The 18,142-nt window shown below is 32.4% G+C and overlaps 1 protein-coding gene across 4 annotated transcripts; it reads right to left on the reverse strand.

Annotated features, from left to right (window-relative positions):
• Nucleotides 1-3,601: 3,601 nt before the first annotated feature.
• LOC120082899 (LEAF RUST 10 DISEASE-RESISTANCE LOCUS RECEPTOR-LIKE PROTEIN KINASE-like 1.4) lies at nucleotides 3,602-17,702 on the reverse strand. 4 transcript variants are annotated; one of them, XM_039038298.2, is made up of 6 exons: nucleotides 17,352-17,702; nucleotides 15,526-16,078; nucleotides 6,240-6,275; nucleotides 5,838-6,158; nucleotides 4,708-5,606; nucleotides 3,602-4,121 (listed from the first exon to the last, which is right to left on the reverse strand). In XM_039038298.2, exons 1-6 carry the CDS (start codon nucleotides 17,595-17,597, stop codon nucleotides 4,095-4,097), a joined length of 2,082 nt encoding a protein of 693 aa, XP_038894226.1. In that variant the 5' UTR covers nucleotides 17,598-17,702; the 3' UTR covers nucleotides 3,602-4,094. The 4 variants fall into 4 exon arrangements, with proteins under 4 accessions (XP_038894226.1, XP_090164195.1, XP_038894225.1 ...); XM_090308069.1 differs by lacking the exons at nucleotides 15,526-16,078; nucleotides 17,352-17,702 and adding an exon at nucleotides 9,979-11,122; XM_039038297.2 differs by lacking the exon at nucleotides 3,602-4,121 and having other exon boundaries at nucleotides 4,610-5,606.
• Nucleotides 17,703-18,142: the final 440 nt, after the last annotated feature.

The following is an 18,142-nucleotide window of genomic DNA, read 5'->3' on the forward strand; positions in this document are numbered from 1 at the left end:
TTAATAGAAAAAGATTGAATAAGGTTATAAATAAAGATTCATTGAAAATAAAGTTAAAAACTTAGAAAAGTTAAAAATTAGAGGTAGTAGCACATTACCAAAGCTTCATCATTGATAAAAAATGACACTGAAACTATACAACTGTACATAAACTGGAAAAAACTTGAATTGAGCTAACATAATTAATTCTTAAAAAAAATCCAAATTTTCTTAGAATATTCTCGAAATTTCTCAAAATTTTCTCGAAATTTCAAACTTTCACCAAGGTCATTGTTTGTTTTGAGGAAGAAATCGAGTGAATATTTTCGAAGAAATCATGTGGCAAGAGAAAAGGAATCGACATTAAAGAAGTGAAGATGAAGAAATCAAACCCTAAAGTTACATGATGATGAAGAAGTGAGCGCAAACTGATTAACAAAACATTAGGTATTTTCGACTTTTTCTTTTTCAATCCATTAGCAAAATTGGACCGGGCTTAAAATTTTTGCTGTATTTGTAAAATCCATAAACATGAACTATGAACCTAATTTTAAAAAACAATTTTGATATTTCTGCAACTGCTCAAAACAAAAACAAAAAATCTCACAGCAACTTACATTCGAAATTCTCTAACAGAAAAAAAAAAAAAAAAAAAAAAATCCAGCAAAAACATCAATTTCCTTCTTGAATTTAAAAAATATATTATTTACTTTCATTTGAAAATATTCAACAATCCTCTAGACTCGCGCAATTTGAAAATCGAATGGACCAAGTTTTTTAAAAAATAAGAGATAAAAAATTAATAAATAAAAAAGGTGCAAGGTGCATATGACAATGTAAGAACATGTCCAATTTGTTGAGTATTCCTCTATTTTAGTCTTTATAACAACACATACATGGACACTCATATATACAAATATATACACAAGAAGTTCTATTTACAAACTTATATTTAACATGTTATATATAAATATATCAATATTCATACATGAACATGTAATCACTCACAATCAACTAGTATATATACCTATGATATCTTTGTACATTATATACAGAAAAAAATAACACAAAAACTCACTCTGAGAGTCTTTAAAACCCTTCGCTAGTCCCTATCATTATTGGAAAAACAAAGCGATTAAAAGAACAATGGAGATATATGGGTTATATAGGCGATCACTTACCAAAATAACTAGACCGAATCTTAAATTCATGTTAACATCGCACATGTAGATTGAAACAAAAGAAACTAAAAGTGAAGAAAAGAACAATCTATATACGATGGGAAGGCGGAGAATGAGAAGGAGTACACATTTTGAGAATGAAAATCGAAGGAAGTCGGATTAAAGTTGAATAGGTTCCAAACAAAGGGATTTTCAGACCGTCATCGCAATTAATTGTCGAATGTAGTCTTTGCCGGAGGTAGTTGGTTGTATAGGGGTGGTTTTGACCCTACAACGTTTGGGTGTTAAGGAAACTCGTAGGAAATTAATTGTTAGATACGTGACCACCATAGATTGAATCCTTGACCTCTTAGTCATTTATCGACACTATGTCTCATTTTTACCACTAAGCTAATCCATGATGGTTAACTCAACTCGTGCTAGTGGGTTAAAAATCATGGGGGGTTTTATACGGCTTTTTATTGTATACTAAGGATGTGTTTGGTCAATAAGTTAGAAGCATAGTTTAGGAACTCCACTCTTTGTTTGGGCTAAGATTGAGTCCCACTATTAAAAAACATCAAGTTTATACTTTATCAATTGGGCTAACAAGAATGCTAAATTTAACTTTTCATTTATAAAAATAGTAAATCAACATTTCATTTGTAAAAATGACACAACTAATTAAAAATAAAAAATAAAAGAATTTATAAAAGTCTAAACCACCTTACCCGTATAAATGAGATTGCAATTGACTTATTAAGAAATACTTGTAATTACACAATAGTTAAAACATACATCTATAGACTATCGGTTCGCCATGCTCTGAGCACAGCTCGATATCGTCAAATACATTGTAATTAGTCTCCAAATTATGCCCAACAAATACACTAAACTAAAAAACAAATATACTACAATTGAAAATTAATTAACCAAACCATCTAAATTGCTTTTGAATTTACTAAAAATTTACCCAAAATATCAGTTTAAAAAATGAGGGTTGGACCAATAAAAACTTTATCGAAATAATTGCATTCATGAAGAAAGAAATCGATTTACGTTGGAGTATGAAAATTACAATTAAAAATGACCGATGTTGTGAAATTCCAATTAAAAATGATCGATGTGGTGTTGATGTCAATCGTGGAGATCTCATGAACAGAAGAGAAACAAATAATATTCAACGACGGTACATCATTCCTTGATCAAATCTGTCAAGGTGGGTTTAAGACCTCGAGGCAAACTAGTTAATACCAACACGCCCGTATTGCTTGACCTACCTCTTCACAATGACTCAATAGGAAGCTCTTTGGAAAGAAGAGACTTTGCGACTTGATCTCTTGGTTGATGGTTGATTAAGTCGAGCATTTAATCTATGCACCGATTTGATCGATTAAGCCAAGCCTCCAAAGTAGACTTGTCGTCGATTGAGAACAAAGAATAAAATCAGTAAAAAAAGATGAAAATTGAAAAAAATGTGTTCAAAGCAACAAAAACATCAATAAATCAGAAGTCATGATAGTGGTTTTTTTCATCCCACTTACCATTGAACAAAACTCTTAATAATTGAACAACCATGTACAAAGGATGAAGAAAGGTGTATTCTAATATTTTATGTTTAAAACAAAAGGATAATAAATATAATATTTAAAATAATTTAAAATTCGTGAATCTTGATTAAAGTTAATAAAAAGTATAATAAAAATAATAAATCTCAATTAGGATAATTAATTAATATGATATTTTAAATTTGAAAACAATATTTGAAAATTAGTTGATGTACAAGATTCGAAAATTATTCAAAACGACTATCAAATCGTGAAATTTATGGCAAATTATTCGCTTGAATGATGATTTTAGTTGACATTGAAAGTTAGTTGGGATATATAGTTAAGCAATTAATTAAGTAAAGATGTCGAATTAATTACACTACAAACATTTTAGGATTTCAGAAAATTGGACTCACGTGACATTCATGTATTTTGCTATAATTCCAAAGGATTCTACCTTTTGTTAATTTTCTAATAATTACTGTTATATATCTGATCATTCTTTATCAATTTTCTTACACCGTGGGCCTTAAGAATTCATAATTAACCAGACATTATAACTCCTTTACCTTGGCCTAAACACTTCCTAAATGATATGGGTAATGTATTTTCGATTTGACATTTTTTCTTGGGCGGATGCGAAGCATTTCTAAATTATTTTGATGGCATCGATTTAAAATTAGCAAGTTAATTTGGTTTCTTGTTTTCGGATTAACAAAATAGTGTATATTTTTCAATACACTCATTTTTCAAAAATCATGTAACCACATACTTAATTACGATTATATATAGTCTAGGATGAGATAAACAAATATGTATACTAAACACAGACTCAATTTCTCAAACCTAATTCCAAACATATTTAAAGAAAATAAATCTTTCTTTAAAAATACTATTTTGAGTATTCTTCTATTTGTGTAATGATAATTCTTTTATTCACATGAAACTTTACAGAGAAAGTTCAGTACAATGTTGAGCTATACAGGATGATACTACTTCCAATGCTTTTGTAATCTATATGGGTCTCAAGACAAGCTCAACACATATCATTTACATCTCTATTTTCTATCCCTTTATGTTCAAACCTAAGAAGAACCAACAGAAAAACTATCTCATCATTTACAGGTATATGAAAAATGAAAATGAACTAATTACCTTCAGCAACAGTCTTCCAGTATCTGCTAAAGCGAGTATAACTCAACCGACATATAATATGTACTAACGACCATGAGATCTGTCGTTTGAATCCTCTCACCTTTGTTGTACTAAAAAAAAAAAAAAGCAGCCTTCCACAATCTTCCATCTGTCCTTGTGCTTTTCTTTGTTTTGAATGGTTACAAAGAGTAAACAAAACTTGCTATGTCCATTTTTCTAGTTCTCATAACTGCTGCTGGTATTGATGGCATTAAGTTGTTCTGTTCAAGACCTTCATCTGTTTAATCAAAGAAAAGGTGATCTTACAGAATATATTAATAGTTTATTGTCATTGGATAATCAAAAGCTAGGCAGACATATAAAACCAAGAAGAAACTAGAATCACTTAGTTCCCTAGTGCCTAATTTTCGTTGTCATGACTAAAATATGTTCAGCAAAAAAACACTTATGGTCTCTAAATTTTAGTTTGCAACAATTTAATTTTCGTATTTTGAAATATGCAATTGTTTAATCATGGACTATAGTATTCGACCATTTAATTCCTAAGTCAACGTTATATCAAAATTAAGTGTAGATTTTGATTATGTAACGATTTGGGTTTTCCAGTTTTAAGGTCCTTAACCAACTAATTGATTTACATATGTGAGAATTTTCATTAAACTAAATTTAAAAACAAAATTTAAAGTACAATACTAAACTTAGAAGTGTTTAACCAACTTATAATCAACAATGGTAAAGAAGTAACCACAGGGAGAAAATATCATCTAGATATCAAAGAGAAATATATGATAATTTCAGCTTAAAAAGATAAGAGAAGAGAAAAGGAATAAAGTTCAAGATGAAGGTATAATAGAGTTTCTAACCCATTTGTCAGTCACTGGTCCAGAATCAGATGAGAGCAGAGATGATGTATTCCTTAAAAGTCTCACATCATCAGACCCTATATCTAACACTTCTGCTTTACGAGCAGCCAATTCTTCATTCTCTAATCCTTTTAGAATTTCCAGCACTTCATCCATAGAAGGCCTCACATCCCTCGTCTGTTGAAGACATCGATAAGCCAACTCTGCCACTGACTTTATCATAGACCTTACTGCATAATCCCTCTCAAACCCAAGATCTGGATCAATTAAATCAGACAATGCATGATTTTGAATTCTATCAATAGCCATATTTGACAAATTGATATTATTTCTGTTTCTGTTGATGTCAACTGCCTGCAACGACGATATAAGCTCGACCAAAACAACTCCAAAACTATACACATCACTCTTGTCGGTAAGTTGGTAGCATTGATAATACTCCGGATCAACATAGCCTGGTGTCCCTTGTGGAGCAGTTGAAACATGAGTAACGTCGAGGGGAAATAACCGCGACAGGCCGAAATCGGCCACTTTTACTTTGAAGTTGTTGTCAAGAAGAATGTTATTGGTTTTGACATCACGATGAATGATATCATTGCAATGGAGGTAAGCCAGTGCATTAGCTGTCTCTGTAGCAATCTTGAGTCTAACAGACCAACTGAGGAGACTTGAATTTGCTCGTTTTCCATGAAGATGGTCAGCCACTGTTCCGTTAGAAATGTACTCATATACAAGGAGGAGTTCTTGGCTATGTCTCGACGTGGATCCGTAAAGCTTCACGAGATTCGGATGTTGCAATTTTGAGAGAATCTCAACTTCATTAGTGAACTGCTCGACACGTTTATAATTGTTCTCGTATAGCCGCTTTACTGCAACTATCCTTCCATCCTTGAGTGTTCCTAATTAACAATCAAACAAATGGTTTAAATTGTGATATATATAGAAAATTAAGAGACCAAAAGACTCACATTTTAAAAGAGCCAATATTTTAAAAGTATAGAAACTAAAATAGACGAAAGCAAAAAGTTCAGGACCATAATAAATATAATAATTAAAATGAATCAAAATTGAAAGTATAAAACTTAAAACATATATAATATTTAAACCCAATAACAATTTTATATCCTTACCAAAGTAAACAGTACCATAACCTCCGTCTCCAAGCTCCCTTGAACGGTCAAAATTATGAGTTGCTTCCTCAAGTTCGGCATAGGTAAAGACTTGAGCTCCAAAGTAGGAGCTCCTGCTCTCGAGACTAGATCTCGAATAAGGATAGGAAGGAATACTATTAGAGCGAAACGTCGAGGGAGTCGGAATGCCTCCACTTGAAGGAGGTGAAGAAAGATCTTTGCTTTTCAACTTAAGAACTTGTTTTTGTTTACGTTGTGTAATGTAGAAGACAAAGCATCCTAAGCATAGGCCTAATACAGTTGCCGCTCCAATAGAAAGGCCTAAAGATAAAAATGTATGTGTATATATTACTATCTATTCTCAGCCTTTTAATTGATGTATAAAACACAAGTAATTCATACCTATTATCAGGGACGTTTTCTTAGATCCATTACCACCTAAGGCACAAGATCAAAACTTGTCAGATGAAACTTATGTAAGCATAAATATAAGAGTAAAATGCTGTGATGCAGTGAAAAAAGTGAAGGAATGAAGAAGTAAAGAGAAATGAAAGGATGACATGTAAAACATAACAGAGCAGAGAATCTTATTGATAGAAAGATGGAAAAATAGCAGAAACCACAAAACCATACGTTTTCTTCAAATAAGAGGCCTAAGGGAAATTAAACCCGTCTAGAGGTAGCAACATCCTACACCAACCAAACCACCATGAGCTGGGCCTAAAGTCATTTGGGACAATGGTAAAGGGAATTGGGAGGAATGACTTCAAGTTACATGATGGCCAGTCACTTAGGGGTCCAGAGCTTGACATTCGGAGCGTGTGTTAAGAAAATGAGAGATAAGGATTTTGTTATAGTAGTACTATTTACAACTTAGGATTAAAGTAATCAACTTTCCTTTACTTTAATATTTTTAATGGTCCCACCCGTCGGCGACTAACTCCAGTAACAACCACTCTAAGTGATTACCGTCGCCTAACTCTGGCGACAATCATTTGCTAGGACATGATCTGACGGTCTATTCTGGCAATCACCTCCAACGATCACTTCGACAACAAACTCTAGAGAAGACCACTTTCGGCAATCAACTACAACAACCACCTTTGGTGACAATCTCTGGTGGCCAACTCCGACAACTCCTCCAACAACCACCTCTAGTAACCAATCCGGTTTTCATCTCAACGACCAACTTGGCCCATTATATAATAAAAAGTAACAAAAAAAAACTTGACCGATTAAAGTGTTTTTAAATACAAAATTAAAATTATTAGTTCATAGTGTTTAATAGCCTTCTTTTACACTAATTTGACATTAATAGAAACACTTCAGAGGTGTTTTAGGGCTCCAATTTGTAGTGGGTTGAGTGGGCTATAAGGGTTAACCCTTGTTTTGCTATAGTAAAAGTATTTACAACACAATGGTTAAAATAACCAACTCTCCCTCCCTCCAATGTTTCCAATAACTCCAATCACTAGTGATCAACTCCGATAATCACCTTTGACGATCATTCCGGCGGCCAACTCCAACAAAAACCACCTCTGATGCCCAATTTTGACAACACCACCTCTGACGACTACATCTATCGGCCAACTCCATCAATCATCTCCGACAACTACCTATGCTACCAACTCCAACGATCACTCCGTCGACCAACTTCAGCAAAGACCACATTCAACACCTGATTTCAATGACAACCACCTCCGACGACTAGCTTAAGTTACTAACTCCAGCGGCCAACTTCAACAATCACCTCTGGTGACCACCTATGTGACCACTCCATCGAAGATCATCAACGACCAACTCCGACAATCATTTTTTAAACCAACTTGTGTAACATTTTGAATGAGACTAAATGGAAACTAGACCTAAAAAGGTAATTTTCCCTTCTTTTTCATACTATTTTTCCTTCTTCCTTTTTCTTTTACAATTTAATTCCTAAAAAAACGAAATTAACGACCTTGAATAAATTCTCAAACTTAATAGTGTATGAACTGCAAGCAATAACAGATAAAAATGTATGGGAGAAGAAAATAAATTCAAATACAAACAAAAATTTTAATAAAAAACAAAAAATAACTCATTTTAACAATGATGTAACTAAATAAAAATTTAGAGGCCAAAATTCTAAAAATTGACAAGTTTTAGAGTCCAATTTTAATAATTATACAAGTATGAATGTCCTGAAATTTTTTGTCTATGGACTACAAATGTATGTTTTAATTTGTTGAACTATGCACAAGTTAAGAAATAAGTTCGGTTAACTTATCTTGTTGACAAAATATGATACTTAAAAGCACCATTGACTTTATAACACAAAAAAAAAAAAAAGAAAAAGAAAAAGAAAAAGAAAAAACCTAAACCCAAACTAGAATATCATGCACTCTATATACAAACTATTATAATCCAAATTGAAATAGTTTGCATCTCAAACCTAAACCACCGTAATTCAGAATTAGTATGTATCATAAATACAAACTATTATAACCTATAAAATAAATATAGTAACCACTAAGCACTAACACAACCCCTTCGAGAGTATAGCAAACTCAACAAACTAGGGTATAAAAGCACATTTGAAGAAATATAACCAAACAAATGAGTTTTTTTTTTTTTTTTTTTTTTTTTTTTTTTAAATTTTAAACAACTTTTTTTTAAAAATAAAAATTATTTAAATGAAAATGAATTTTTGAAAAATATTTTTTTCCTAAAGAATATAAACATGCCCTAATTAAGTTGTTTTATGTTACTAGAAGATCAAATAACATGTTAAACATAATTTGTATTTGTATTTACAAAATATAATATTTAACGTATCATTATATGTATTATCCTAAAAAATTAGTCAAAACTCATACTTAACTCCATGTTAAATTTAGTTTCGAATTTTCTTACATTATTCATTGTATTTTTTGATTTTTAGTTTCTCTCAAATTTGATCAAAGATTGGATATGAGTGCAATCGTTTTTCTTAATTTGAGATCAATTCTAAATTGCTTGAATTTAAATTTTACATTTTAAAAAAAATATTTGAGATAAAATTTGGAAGTCAAAATTTAATTAAAAAAATGATAGATTCTAATCAAAATTTAGTTTAGACTTTGTAGAATTTGATTTGAGAAAAAAAATTATTTATGCCCAAATTCATTTTGATTCGAATGGAATCAAATTCAAAATTTATCTATTTAAATTTGACCTGTGTGTTATATAATTTGTATCAAACTTTGCGATTTGACCAGGATTCCAACATAGTAAGTTTTTTTTTTAGAAAAAAAAATATTTTAATATTATTCTTTCTATATGTGGGGCGGTGTTATTGGAAATATTGAAAGGATTGAGATAAAAATAAAGAGGGAGATGAAGTTCCTTTATAACGCACAAACTTTAATAATAAATACACAGACTTCAATAATAAATATTGCCGAACTTAGCGATAGAATTATTTAACACTTGTAAGGTATGGGCAAAAGAAAGAGTTAGTTACTTAGATAGTTGGTGGATCCAACATCTCTTCACAAATTTAATAATAAAAGTACTTAAAAAGTATTTTTTAAATCTATTGGTAAATAATTAATTATTAATTTATTTTTAAAATAACTGTGACTAATATATAAATAATTTTTTGTCTTTAATCAAATAATATATGGACAAGGTTTCGTTTCCTCACTAGGAATCATAATAATCTAGAATCAAAATAAAAGTCCATTGGAGTTAATATGAAATTAATTAATAAAAATTTAACAGGCTCACATAATGAAGAGTGAGAATAAGATTGATGAAATTCCAAATAGATGGTGAATCTTACTAATTGATTCAATTCCTATGTTCAAGTAAACATAAATTGATTTCAAATCAGCATAGTTTAACTCGAATGATTGATTTCATTTAGTTTTTCGTTGTTTAAAAATTCATTAACAATTAAGATTCTTGGTAGACCCATGCCTAAAAAGTAACAAGGTAAAGATCAATTAAGAATCAATTAAAAAAAATATATTTTTTTTAAAAAAAGAAATTATTTTAAAGAATTTTGGGCCGGCGGAGTATTTATTGAGTCGAAGACGAAAAGTCAGACAGAGCAAAATCCGCAGAGGATCCGGACGAAGGTGGAAGATCAAGTCAAAATATACGAATTAGGGCTACATACCCGGAGAAGATGCCGGACCTCCACCGGCCGGAAGACTCCTACAAGCTCCGTTATCATTATATTTGCCGGCGCGACAATAGCAAGTCGTCCGATTCGAGCTCAAATCGTAACCGCAAACCCCCTCCGACTGCTCACAAATTCCACATCCACCTCCATCCTCCTTCAATCTCACCTCAAATCCCTCGTCAATGGCCTTCAATATCTCAGTAGAGTTCACAATATCGCTCACCGGCGGGAAGAAATCCAAAGAAACCGGCACGCTCACGCTCACATTGCAGAGACTAGGACCCATGGGGTTCCCCTGAATGAAGCCGGAGTTATATCCAGGACAGCTAAATTGCCCGGCGATGGGAGAAGAGGAGCAATAGAGCAAGGTGATGTTGCGATAATTAGGAATTGTATCGAAGAGATTGTAATCGATTGTGGTATTGATGAATTTCTTAGGGCAGAGCGTACCCATATAATCGGTTCTGGCGATGGTGAGCGTTTGGGAAGTATTTTCGAGGCCGAATTTGAGAATCTGGTATTTAATTTCCATTATTACGATCGTTGTCTTATTTCCTTCGCAGGCCAATTGCAGCGCCGGATTGCCGCAGCCGGGAGGCCTTCCGACGCCCCAGAAGGGGAAGCCGACGTTGGCGATGTCACCGCAGTTGAAGAGATTGCTGCAGGAACTGTAGGAATCGGAGGAATTCCCAAAGACGAAGAGAAGGGAAAAGGGAAAGAGCAGAAGAAATGAAGAAATTGGGGAATCCATTGAAGAACAGAGAAGAGGGAATTTTGATCAGATGGGTCGTCGTTCCATTGGAGAAGAGAATGGGATGAGGTATTGGTATTGGACTCTCTAAAAGTTGACTTGGTTTTTCATACAAAGTTGGGAAATTTAAAAAAAGAAAACAAAAACTTAACCTAATGAGAATTTGGCTCTTTGAATGGTTTATGTTTTGTGGAAATCTAAAGTTCAATCATATTTGGAGGAATTGAAATTGGTGTGGTGGAGGGGAAAATGGTATTTTAATGGAAAAATTAATGTGTAGAATTTTGACCTGTGTTTTGTTGTTGTTGTTGTAATGTAGATGGAAGAAGAGATGTAGAGAGTTTTTATTGCAATCTGGAACCTATTAAGAGAAATGGAATAATTGTCAAAATGAGTAGTGGAACGGGCATTGTATTTATACTATCAATCTCAAAATCAGATAATTGAATCTCCTACTCTACATATTGTCAAAAAAAGGACAGAATTGAGCGACTAGCCATATTTTGGCATGACTTTTGAGTTCCCATTGACTTTGGATGAAAACCAACTACATTATGTTTTGATTAACCACTATCCTTTACATGAAGGGAATGATAATCAAGAATTGAATCAATCACTTGGACCCACTACTAATTAAGGAGTTTTACCTATAAAGTAAAGGAAACACTAACTATTCTAAAAGTTTCTTGGAATTTATCTACAATGTGATGTAAATGTATGAATTAAATTTCTCTATTATATTGAAGTGTGTTAATAAATATTTCAAATGAAAGAATCTTGAAATATTCTACCCTTTCTTTAATTCCACAGAATCCTCTTTTAGACAAAGATATATTCAAAGAAATATAGGATGTTTTTAATCCAAGAAGAGCCTTGAAAAATCCTCAGTGTCTGGACTCCAGCTTCAAAGATCTCATGCTTACAAATAAGAAGTGTGTCTCCACATGTATTAGTTAGAGATGTTATAGAAACTTAGAAATAGCGAGGAATTTGTTCAACAACTAAGCTTTTAGGATAACCTACTATGGTGGAGTTCTTGAGTATAAGGTTAAGTCTGGGATTGTGAAACTTGTTCATTGGGACACAACTACTCGTGGAGTGGATTCATCATTACATAAAATGATGGGAGATCTTCAAGTTGTTTGAATTGTTTGGTGAGATTAGTTGAAGTGCGTGTAAGTTGACCCAATCACTCACAGATATCAAAAGAAAAAAAAGAAACTCAACACCCAAAACTACAAAACATGGTCCACATACATAAAGTCTTATATCCAAGACCAGGACTTGTGGAATGTGGGAGGCACTGAAATCAAGCCACATGAAGATGCAATAACTTTGAAGAAGGTAAGACATGCAATAAAAAGTACAGTTGATGAAAAAATATAATATTGGAGCACATTAGTATAGTGGAAATTGCTCATAGAGAGACGACTAATAATCAATATATGAATAAAGGTTAAATTTCGAAGTTGTGAAATCTTTGAATTAAGTCCTACTACTACTATATTTTAAGGATTGAGAATGAGGAGAATTATTATTTATAGTCTTAAATTTAGATATAAAAACTTTATTGTTGCTATTCAAAATTGGGCACTCTTATATTGACATAGAAAATATGCTTGTTGGTTAAGAAGCATAAAACTAAGAATATGCTCGAGGTCACATTAAAGAGTAATGAAGAAATGCTCTCTAATCGTCAAAAAAATGATCATCCAAAATATCACAAGAAAGCAAGATCACAAGGAGGGGAAGGAAACCCAAATGCCTTGGGAAGTTAGTAACTAATCGAAAACATGAGTGCAAAAAAAGAATAAATGTTACCATTTTGGAAATGTTGCTATCATGCTAGAAGGAAAAATCAACATAAAGCAACACAATCACTTCTCAGATTTAGAGCATTAGTGAAGAAGAGTGAGATGCAGACACATGTTTTGCATCAACATAATCCAACTGACCTCCAATGTAGTGGAGAAGGAAAAATTGACTTTCCATACAAACAATGTAATCCAATCATAGCAAGCATTTCACACGAAAATTGAACCAATGGTGCTAACTCAATTAAGATCGAGGGAATACCTTAATGAGATAGGTGAAGTAAATTAAGATTGGTTTTGGGGTAAAGGAGAAAAATAAAAATGTTAAAGTTTCAAATATAAGAACAAAAAGTACTTCAATTGCATGCGACAGTTGCCGAACGATAAATGACAATAACGATTGACAAATGGTGAGAGAGAAGAAGTGAGAGGAAAAGAAGGAAGAAGGGATAAGGAGAGATAGAGACTAGAGATGGAGTTGGTAACTCCAACCTTCCATTAGCAAAAGTGTCATCTAAGCAAAGTACAATCTACCATATCGCATTTCATTAGATCAACTAATGGCAAGAGAAAGTTCAGAACTATTTTGAATATTTTTCAAATTTTATGGGTTAAAAGTACCTATTCTGGAATTTAAGGACTAGATGTGTTCATTTTAAAATATCAGAAATAAAATAGATACCGACATCAAATTTCATATATGGTATCCAAATTTATATTATTTTTAAAGGTAATTGAATCATTCTTCTAGAAGAATGAAGAATCTTACTCAATTTATATTAAAAAAAAGGATATGTATTTTAGATTTTAATTGTTATGTGTGATGATTATTATATATTGTCGTGCAAATGCTCCATTCATACCAATATTTGTTTACTTTATCTGGATGTCAGCATTCAAGAAGAAAATGGCTGGAGCTTGACTATTCGACACAATTTGTATTTTTTATCCCATAAAAGTGGTATACTTAGGACACAGACTAACAAAAGAAATTGTATACTTTTTCACAAAAGACTTTGTAACTATTCAAAATACCTTATTTTGGTTGTTGATAGAGATGTTATAGCCATGAATTAAAATATTATCGAGTTGATATATTGATAATTTCATAATCTTGAAAATAATACATGATGGAATGAAAAATATTTAAGTGTATTCCGGACATCATTTATTTTTGTGCTTCCCACCAAATTATCTTATCATAACTTGTTATGTGGCGAATTTTGCTTTTTCCTTTTTTAAAATATTTTAATATTTTTTTAGATGTGAGTGGTGAAAATGGATACATAAAGATGAGTGATGCTTGGGATGCACCAAAGTATCACTTGTGGAAAAGCTTTTTTTCTATGTAATAATTTTCATGTCTTAATTCAAATTTTAAACAGGTGAAACAAATGCCATTTAAGAAAGAAATCTTTATCTTTCTAGTTCCACACAACTCCACCCCTTATTCTCTATTCTTTTTAGAGCAATGGAACCTAAGTTACATCAATCTCATGTCTTCCTCTTCTTTAGATAATTTTTTTTTTAAAAAAAACTATATATATATATATATATATTTGTCACGTGACAAATTTTTATTGAATGACTAGTGCAGTTTGGTAATATTTAAGTTTTCTCTCTTTTTTTTTTATTTAAAAAAATAGAAATAGAACTTTTCATTGCTATTGTGAAAAGAGCAAAGCTCAAATTACAAATAATAATAATAATAATAATAAGTTTTTATTTTCTTTTTATTCTCACTACTTTTCTTTTCATTTTCTTTTTAATTTTTTATTATATCATTTCTATTTTGTTTTTTTTCTTCTCAACCTACCTACTCCACAACGCCACTCGTCTTTCTCCCTCTTTTCTATTTATTTTTATTATTATTTCACAATATTTTCTTCTTTTTTCAATTTTTAATGTATAACTTGTATTTTTGTTCTTATTTTGTAATATTTTAAATACAATTGTTTATTCTATTTTCTTGGTGCTAATTTTTATTGAATTATTGTTTAACAATATATCATTTTTGTATGTACATTAAACAATAAATTAATCAAATTTATGTTTATTTATGGGCATACATATTGGTTTTTTACGTTTTGTGTTTCATGAGATTCACGTGTAAAATTCTTGCTTTGGCCATTGTGAATGTCCAAATATAGTTTAATTTAATCTTCATCTTTGAACAAAATTAGTAACATAATGTTTTCTACTTGTTCGGTTTTTTTACAAATTTTAAGTTTAAAGTAAGAGGGAGTGTTAGAGTGTTGATTTAATATTAAATTTATCTTCACCCATTAGCTCAAACTTTTGGGAGTGTTAGAGTGTTGATATAATATTAAATTTACCTTCACCCATTAGTTTAAGCTTTTGGGTCAATTGGTAATTTAATATGGTACACTAGAGCTGATAAAGCCTAAATGAGAATTCAATCCAAAATAAAAGGATTTGATCGGAAAAAAAAGATCTAATTCAAGAATGGTGCATTCAATGAGGCACCACCTTGCGAGGGTATGCTCATGATCCCACTTTAGAAAATTTTAAGAAAAAAATTCATAATGTTTATAAGATACCTGAATTACATTTTTAATTGATCACGATTTTGAGATGAAACTCATGTTATCTACTAGTCAATTGTTACCCACCTATAATATTGGTTCTATTTTAGGCTCTTAGAGTTCATTAAATTTTTATAATATTAGTTCTATTTTACACTCTTAAAGTTCATTAAATTTATATTTATAGTTATTAGAAAGCATCCAAATGTTTTAAACCACATCCTACAATCATTGAATAATTCTTTTTGGGTTGAAGAGACACTTCTCATCTCCAGACCATATGTAGCGATGTGAATTTTTTTTAAATTTTCAAATTCTATTCTAAAATCCTTTGCAAAAGTGAACTTAGCTGAAAGATGAAGACCTCTATCACCGCAGTTGCTATACTAAAAAAAACTAGCTTATTTAAATAAGAGAGAGCCAACAAAACCTGGACTGGCCGCAGACGTAGACGCATGGTGGACGGCGGCGCCATCGTCCCTCCGGCAAACTTCTACTGACGAAGAAGAAGAAGAAGAAGAAGAAGAACCAGTCTCACAGAAACATATCCCACGGCGGAGCTTCAAATCATAACCACAAACGCCACCGGACTCCACACAGTCACCACCACAACCACCGGCATCCACCTTCCATTTCACCTCAAATCCTTCTCTAATGGCTTCTTCCATCTTCAAAACTCTGACCAGAATGCCCTCATCGCCACGAACAGGAACTATCACACTGGCCTTGCAGCCCCACAGCCCCATTTCTTCCCCAAGCTTTACGAACCCATCTCCATGAATGGGACAACCGAATCTCAAGTGCGCAGGAACCACCAAAAGAGATAAATCGCACCCATAAAGCAGTGTTAGATTCACATAGCCATTGCTGATTTCCAAAAGATTTGGATCCAGGCTCGTGTTCTTCAGATCGCGGGTTTCTGGGCAGATTCCGTCGTAATAGTCGTCTCGTGCGATCTGGAGAGTTTTCGTCCTTGAATCCACCTGTCAAGAATATGAATACACATGCTTATTTCACTCATGCATTTTGTATTAGTGACCGAGAGGTCTATAATTTATAGTTCGAATCTTTCTTCATTTTTTTATTACACTACAAAAAATTTTAAATTATTATAAATTAGATTATTAAAATAACTAACGAGTCCACCAGAATGTAATTGTGTCTTAATAACCGTTAGATGTAGATTCTGAAATCTACATACTCTATAATAACTATTAGATATACATTCAAAATAATTTGTATTATTTTCTCTCGGGTAAATTCACCAATGAACTACTAACAACATTATGGTAGTCTTTTCAAATTGTTTCTCCTGGAAGAGATGATGGAAGCCTCTTTTAATTTTTAAAACATATAGGGTGCGTTTTGAGATATTAACTTGAGTTGAGTTGAGTTTTTAACCCAACTCAGTTTTTGGCCTACCAACTTTACAAGTCGATGTTAAATAACTTGACCACACTAATTTAATAGGTTCATTATCGAAGTTTGCACATTTATCAAAAAACTCCATTATTTCCTTTTCTCTTTTTTTCTCTCCAATATTTTCAATGACTCTACCCACCAGTCATTGCTAATGACCATCTTTGAGACACAATCATCATCGGAGCTTCTGCGGCCAACTACCTACGACCTCCACTTTTTGCAATCAACTCCGACAACCACCTCTGATGCCCAACTCTAGCAACAACCACCGCAGGCGACTACTACAGCCTCACTCCACTGACATGCTTCAGCCGCCATCTCCGACGACAACCACCTTCACGTGAAGATCACCTCCAACAATCATCTCCAACGACTACTTTCAATGTCCAACTCCGTGTGACTTCCACCTTCTGACAATAACTTTAGTGACCAACTTCAACCACTAACTCCTTCGGCTAACTCTAATGATCAGCTCAACCAATCATCAAAAATAAAGAAACTTAATAACTCTGCCTTATACTTCAAACACAGTTTTTTTTTTCTAACTCCAAACTAAACAACCCAATAGTTCAAAACGTAGCTTTCCAAATTCTACATATATATTAACTTAATCTTGACTTCAGAACTCAACCAAACACCCTCAAACAGTCCCATAAATTACAAATTAACAACATGAAGATCTTGAGCTAAGTTTTACTTTAAACCAAATTAATATTTTGGAAACAGGACTAAGATGGCATGAATGCAAAAATCAAAGTATAGAAACTCAGTATGTAATTTAAACTAAGTTTAAGCTTTTCGATTCAATGATATCATATTATAAAGATACGTCACCTGCAAAACTCTATACTTCACTTGCATTATATCGACCCTAGCAACGTTATTATTGCAGGTGAGCTTCAATTCAGGAACTCCACAGCTTGGCGGACGATCTTCGCCCCAAAAAGGGAAGCCGACGTCGACGATCTTCCCACAGTTGAAGACGGCAGAGCAATCTTTGTACACGCAGAAAGATGGAGAGATGTTTAAGAGTAGGAGAAAAATAGAGGAAAAGAAGAAGATCAAGAAGTTGTTCTTCATCTGTGACCTGATGAAGGAGGAGTTTGAGAGGAAATGATTCAATGGAAGGTTGCAAAAGGGCAATCCTAAGGACTTTAACAAGAGGAGAAAAGGATTATTATTGGCAAGCTGTTGGACCTTAATGATAAGATTTCATTTTTAACATTAATGCTCCAACCGTTTTTTTCGTCTCTCGATTTGAATTGATTTCATATATTTATTTTGAATTGCCTCTTCGTGAGCTATATGTTTGTTTTTGGTTAGGTGACAAAACAGCACTACGTCTTATAGGAGGTAGAGTTTGGAATATCCTTACTTACAATCAATTAGTCAAGCATACAGATTTGTTTGCAATAACGTCTGTTGTTTAAATCCTCCTACCCCTGTTGTTACTTTTTTTGAAAATTAAATGGAAGATTTAGACGACATACGAGGATGGAGATAAAGTTATGAAAAAATTCAATTTATATTGCTAAACTAGTGATTATATCAATTAAAAAAATTCATGACTTTCACAACTTAATCAAGTTAAAGATCGAGCCTCCATTAGAATTTCATTTTAAAAT

Source organism: Benincasa hispida, chromosome 1, assembly GCF_027475165.1.
Source record: "Benincasa hispida cultivar pf3 chromosome 1, pf3_genome.v1.1, whole genome shotgun sequence".
In the NCBI taxonomy this organism is placed as follows: domain Eukaryota; kingdom Viridiplantae; phylum Streptophyta; class Magnoliopsida; order Cucurbitales; family Cucurbitaceae; genus Benincasa; species Benincasa hispida.

Bases quoted from the DNA above. Each gene is read 5' to 3' on its own strand.
- LOC120082899 (XM_039038297.2), bottom strand. From the start codon at position 17,597: ATGAAGAACAACTTCTTGATCTTCTTCTTTTCCTCTATTTTTCTCCTA. The intron at 6,276-15,525 runs GTTTTGTTGGCT...CTTGTGCCTTAG, and splicing joins TACGTCTGCGGCCAGTCCAG to GTGGTAATGGATCTAAGAAA. The intron at 6,159-6,239 runs GTATGAATTACT...TTTTATCTTTAG, and splicing joins GAAAACGTCCCTGATAATAG to GCCTTTCTATTGGAGCGGCA.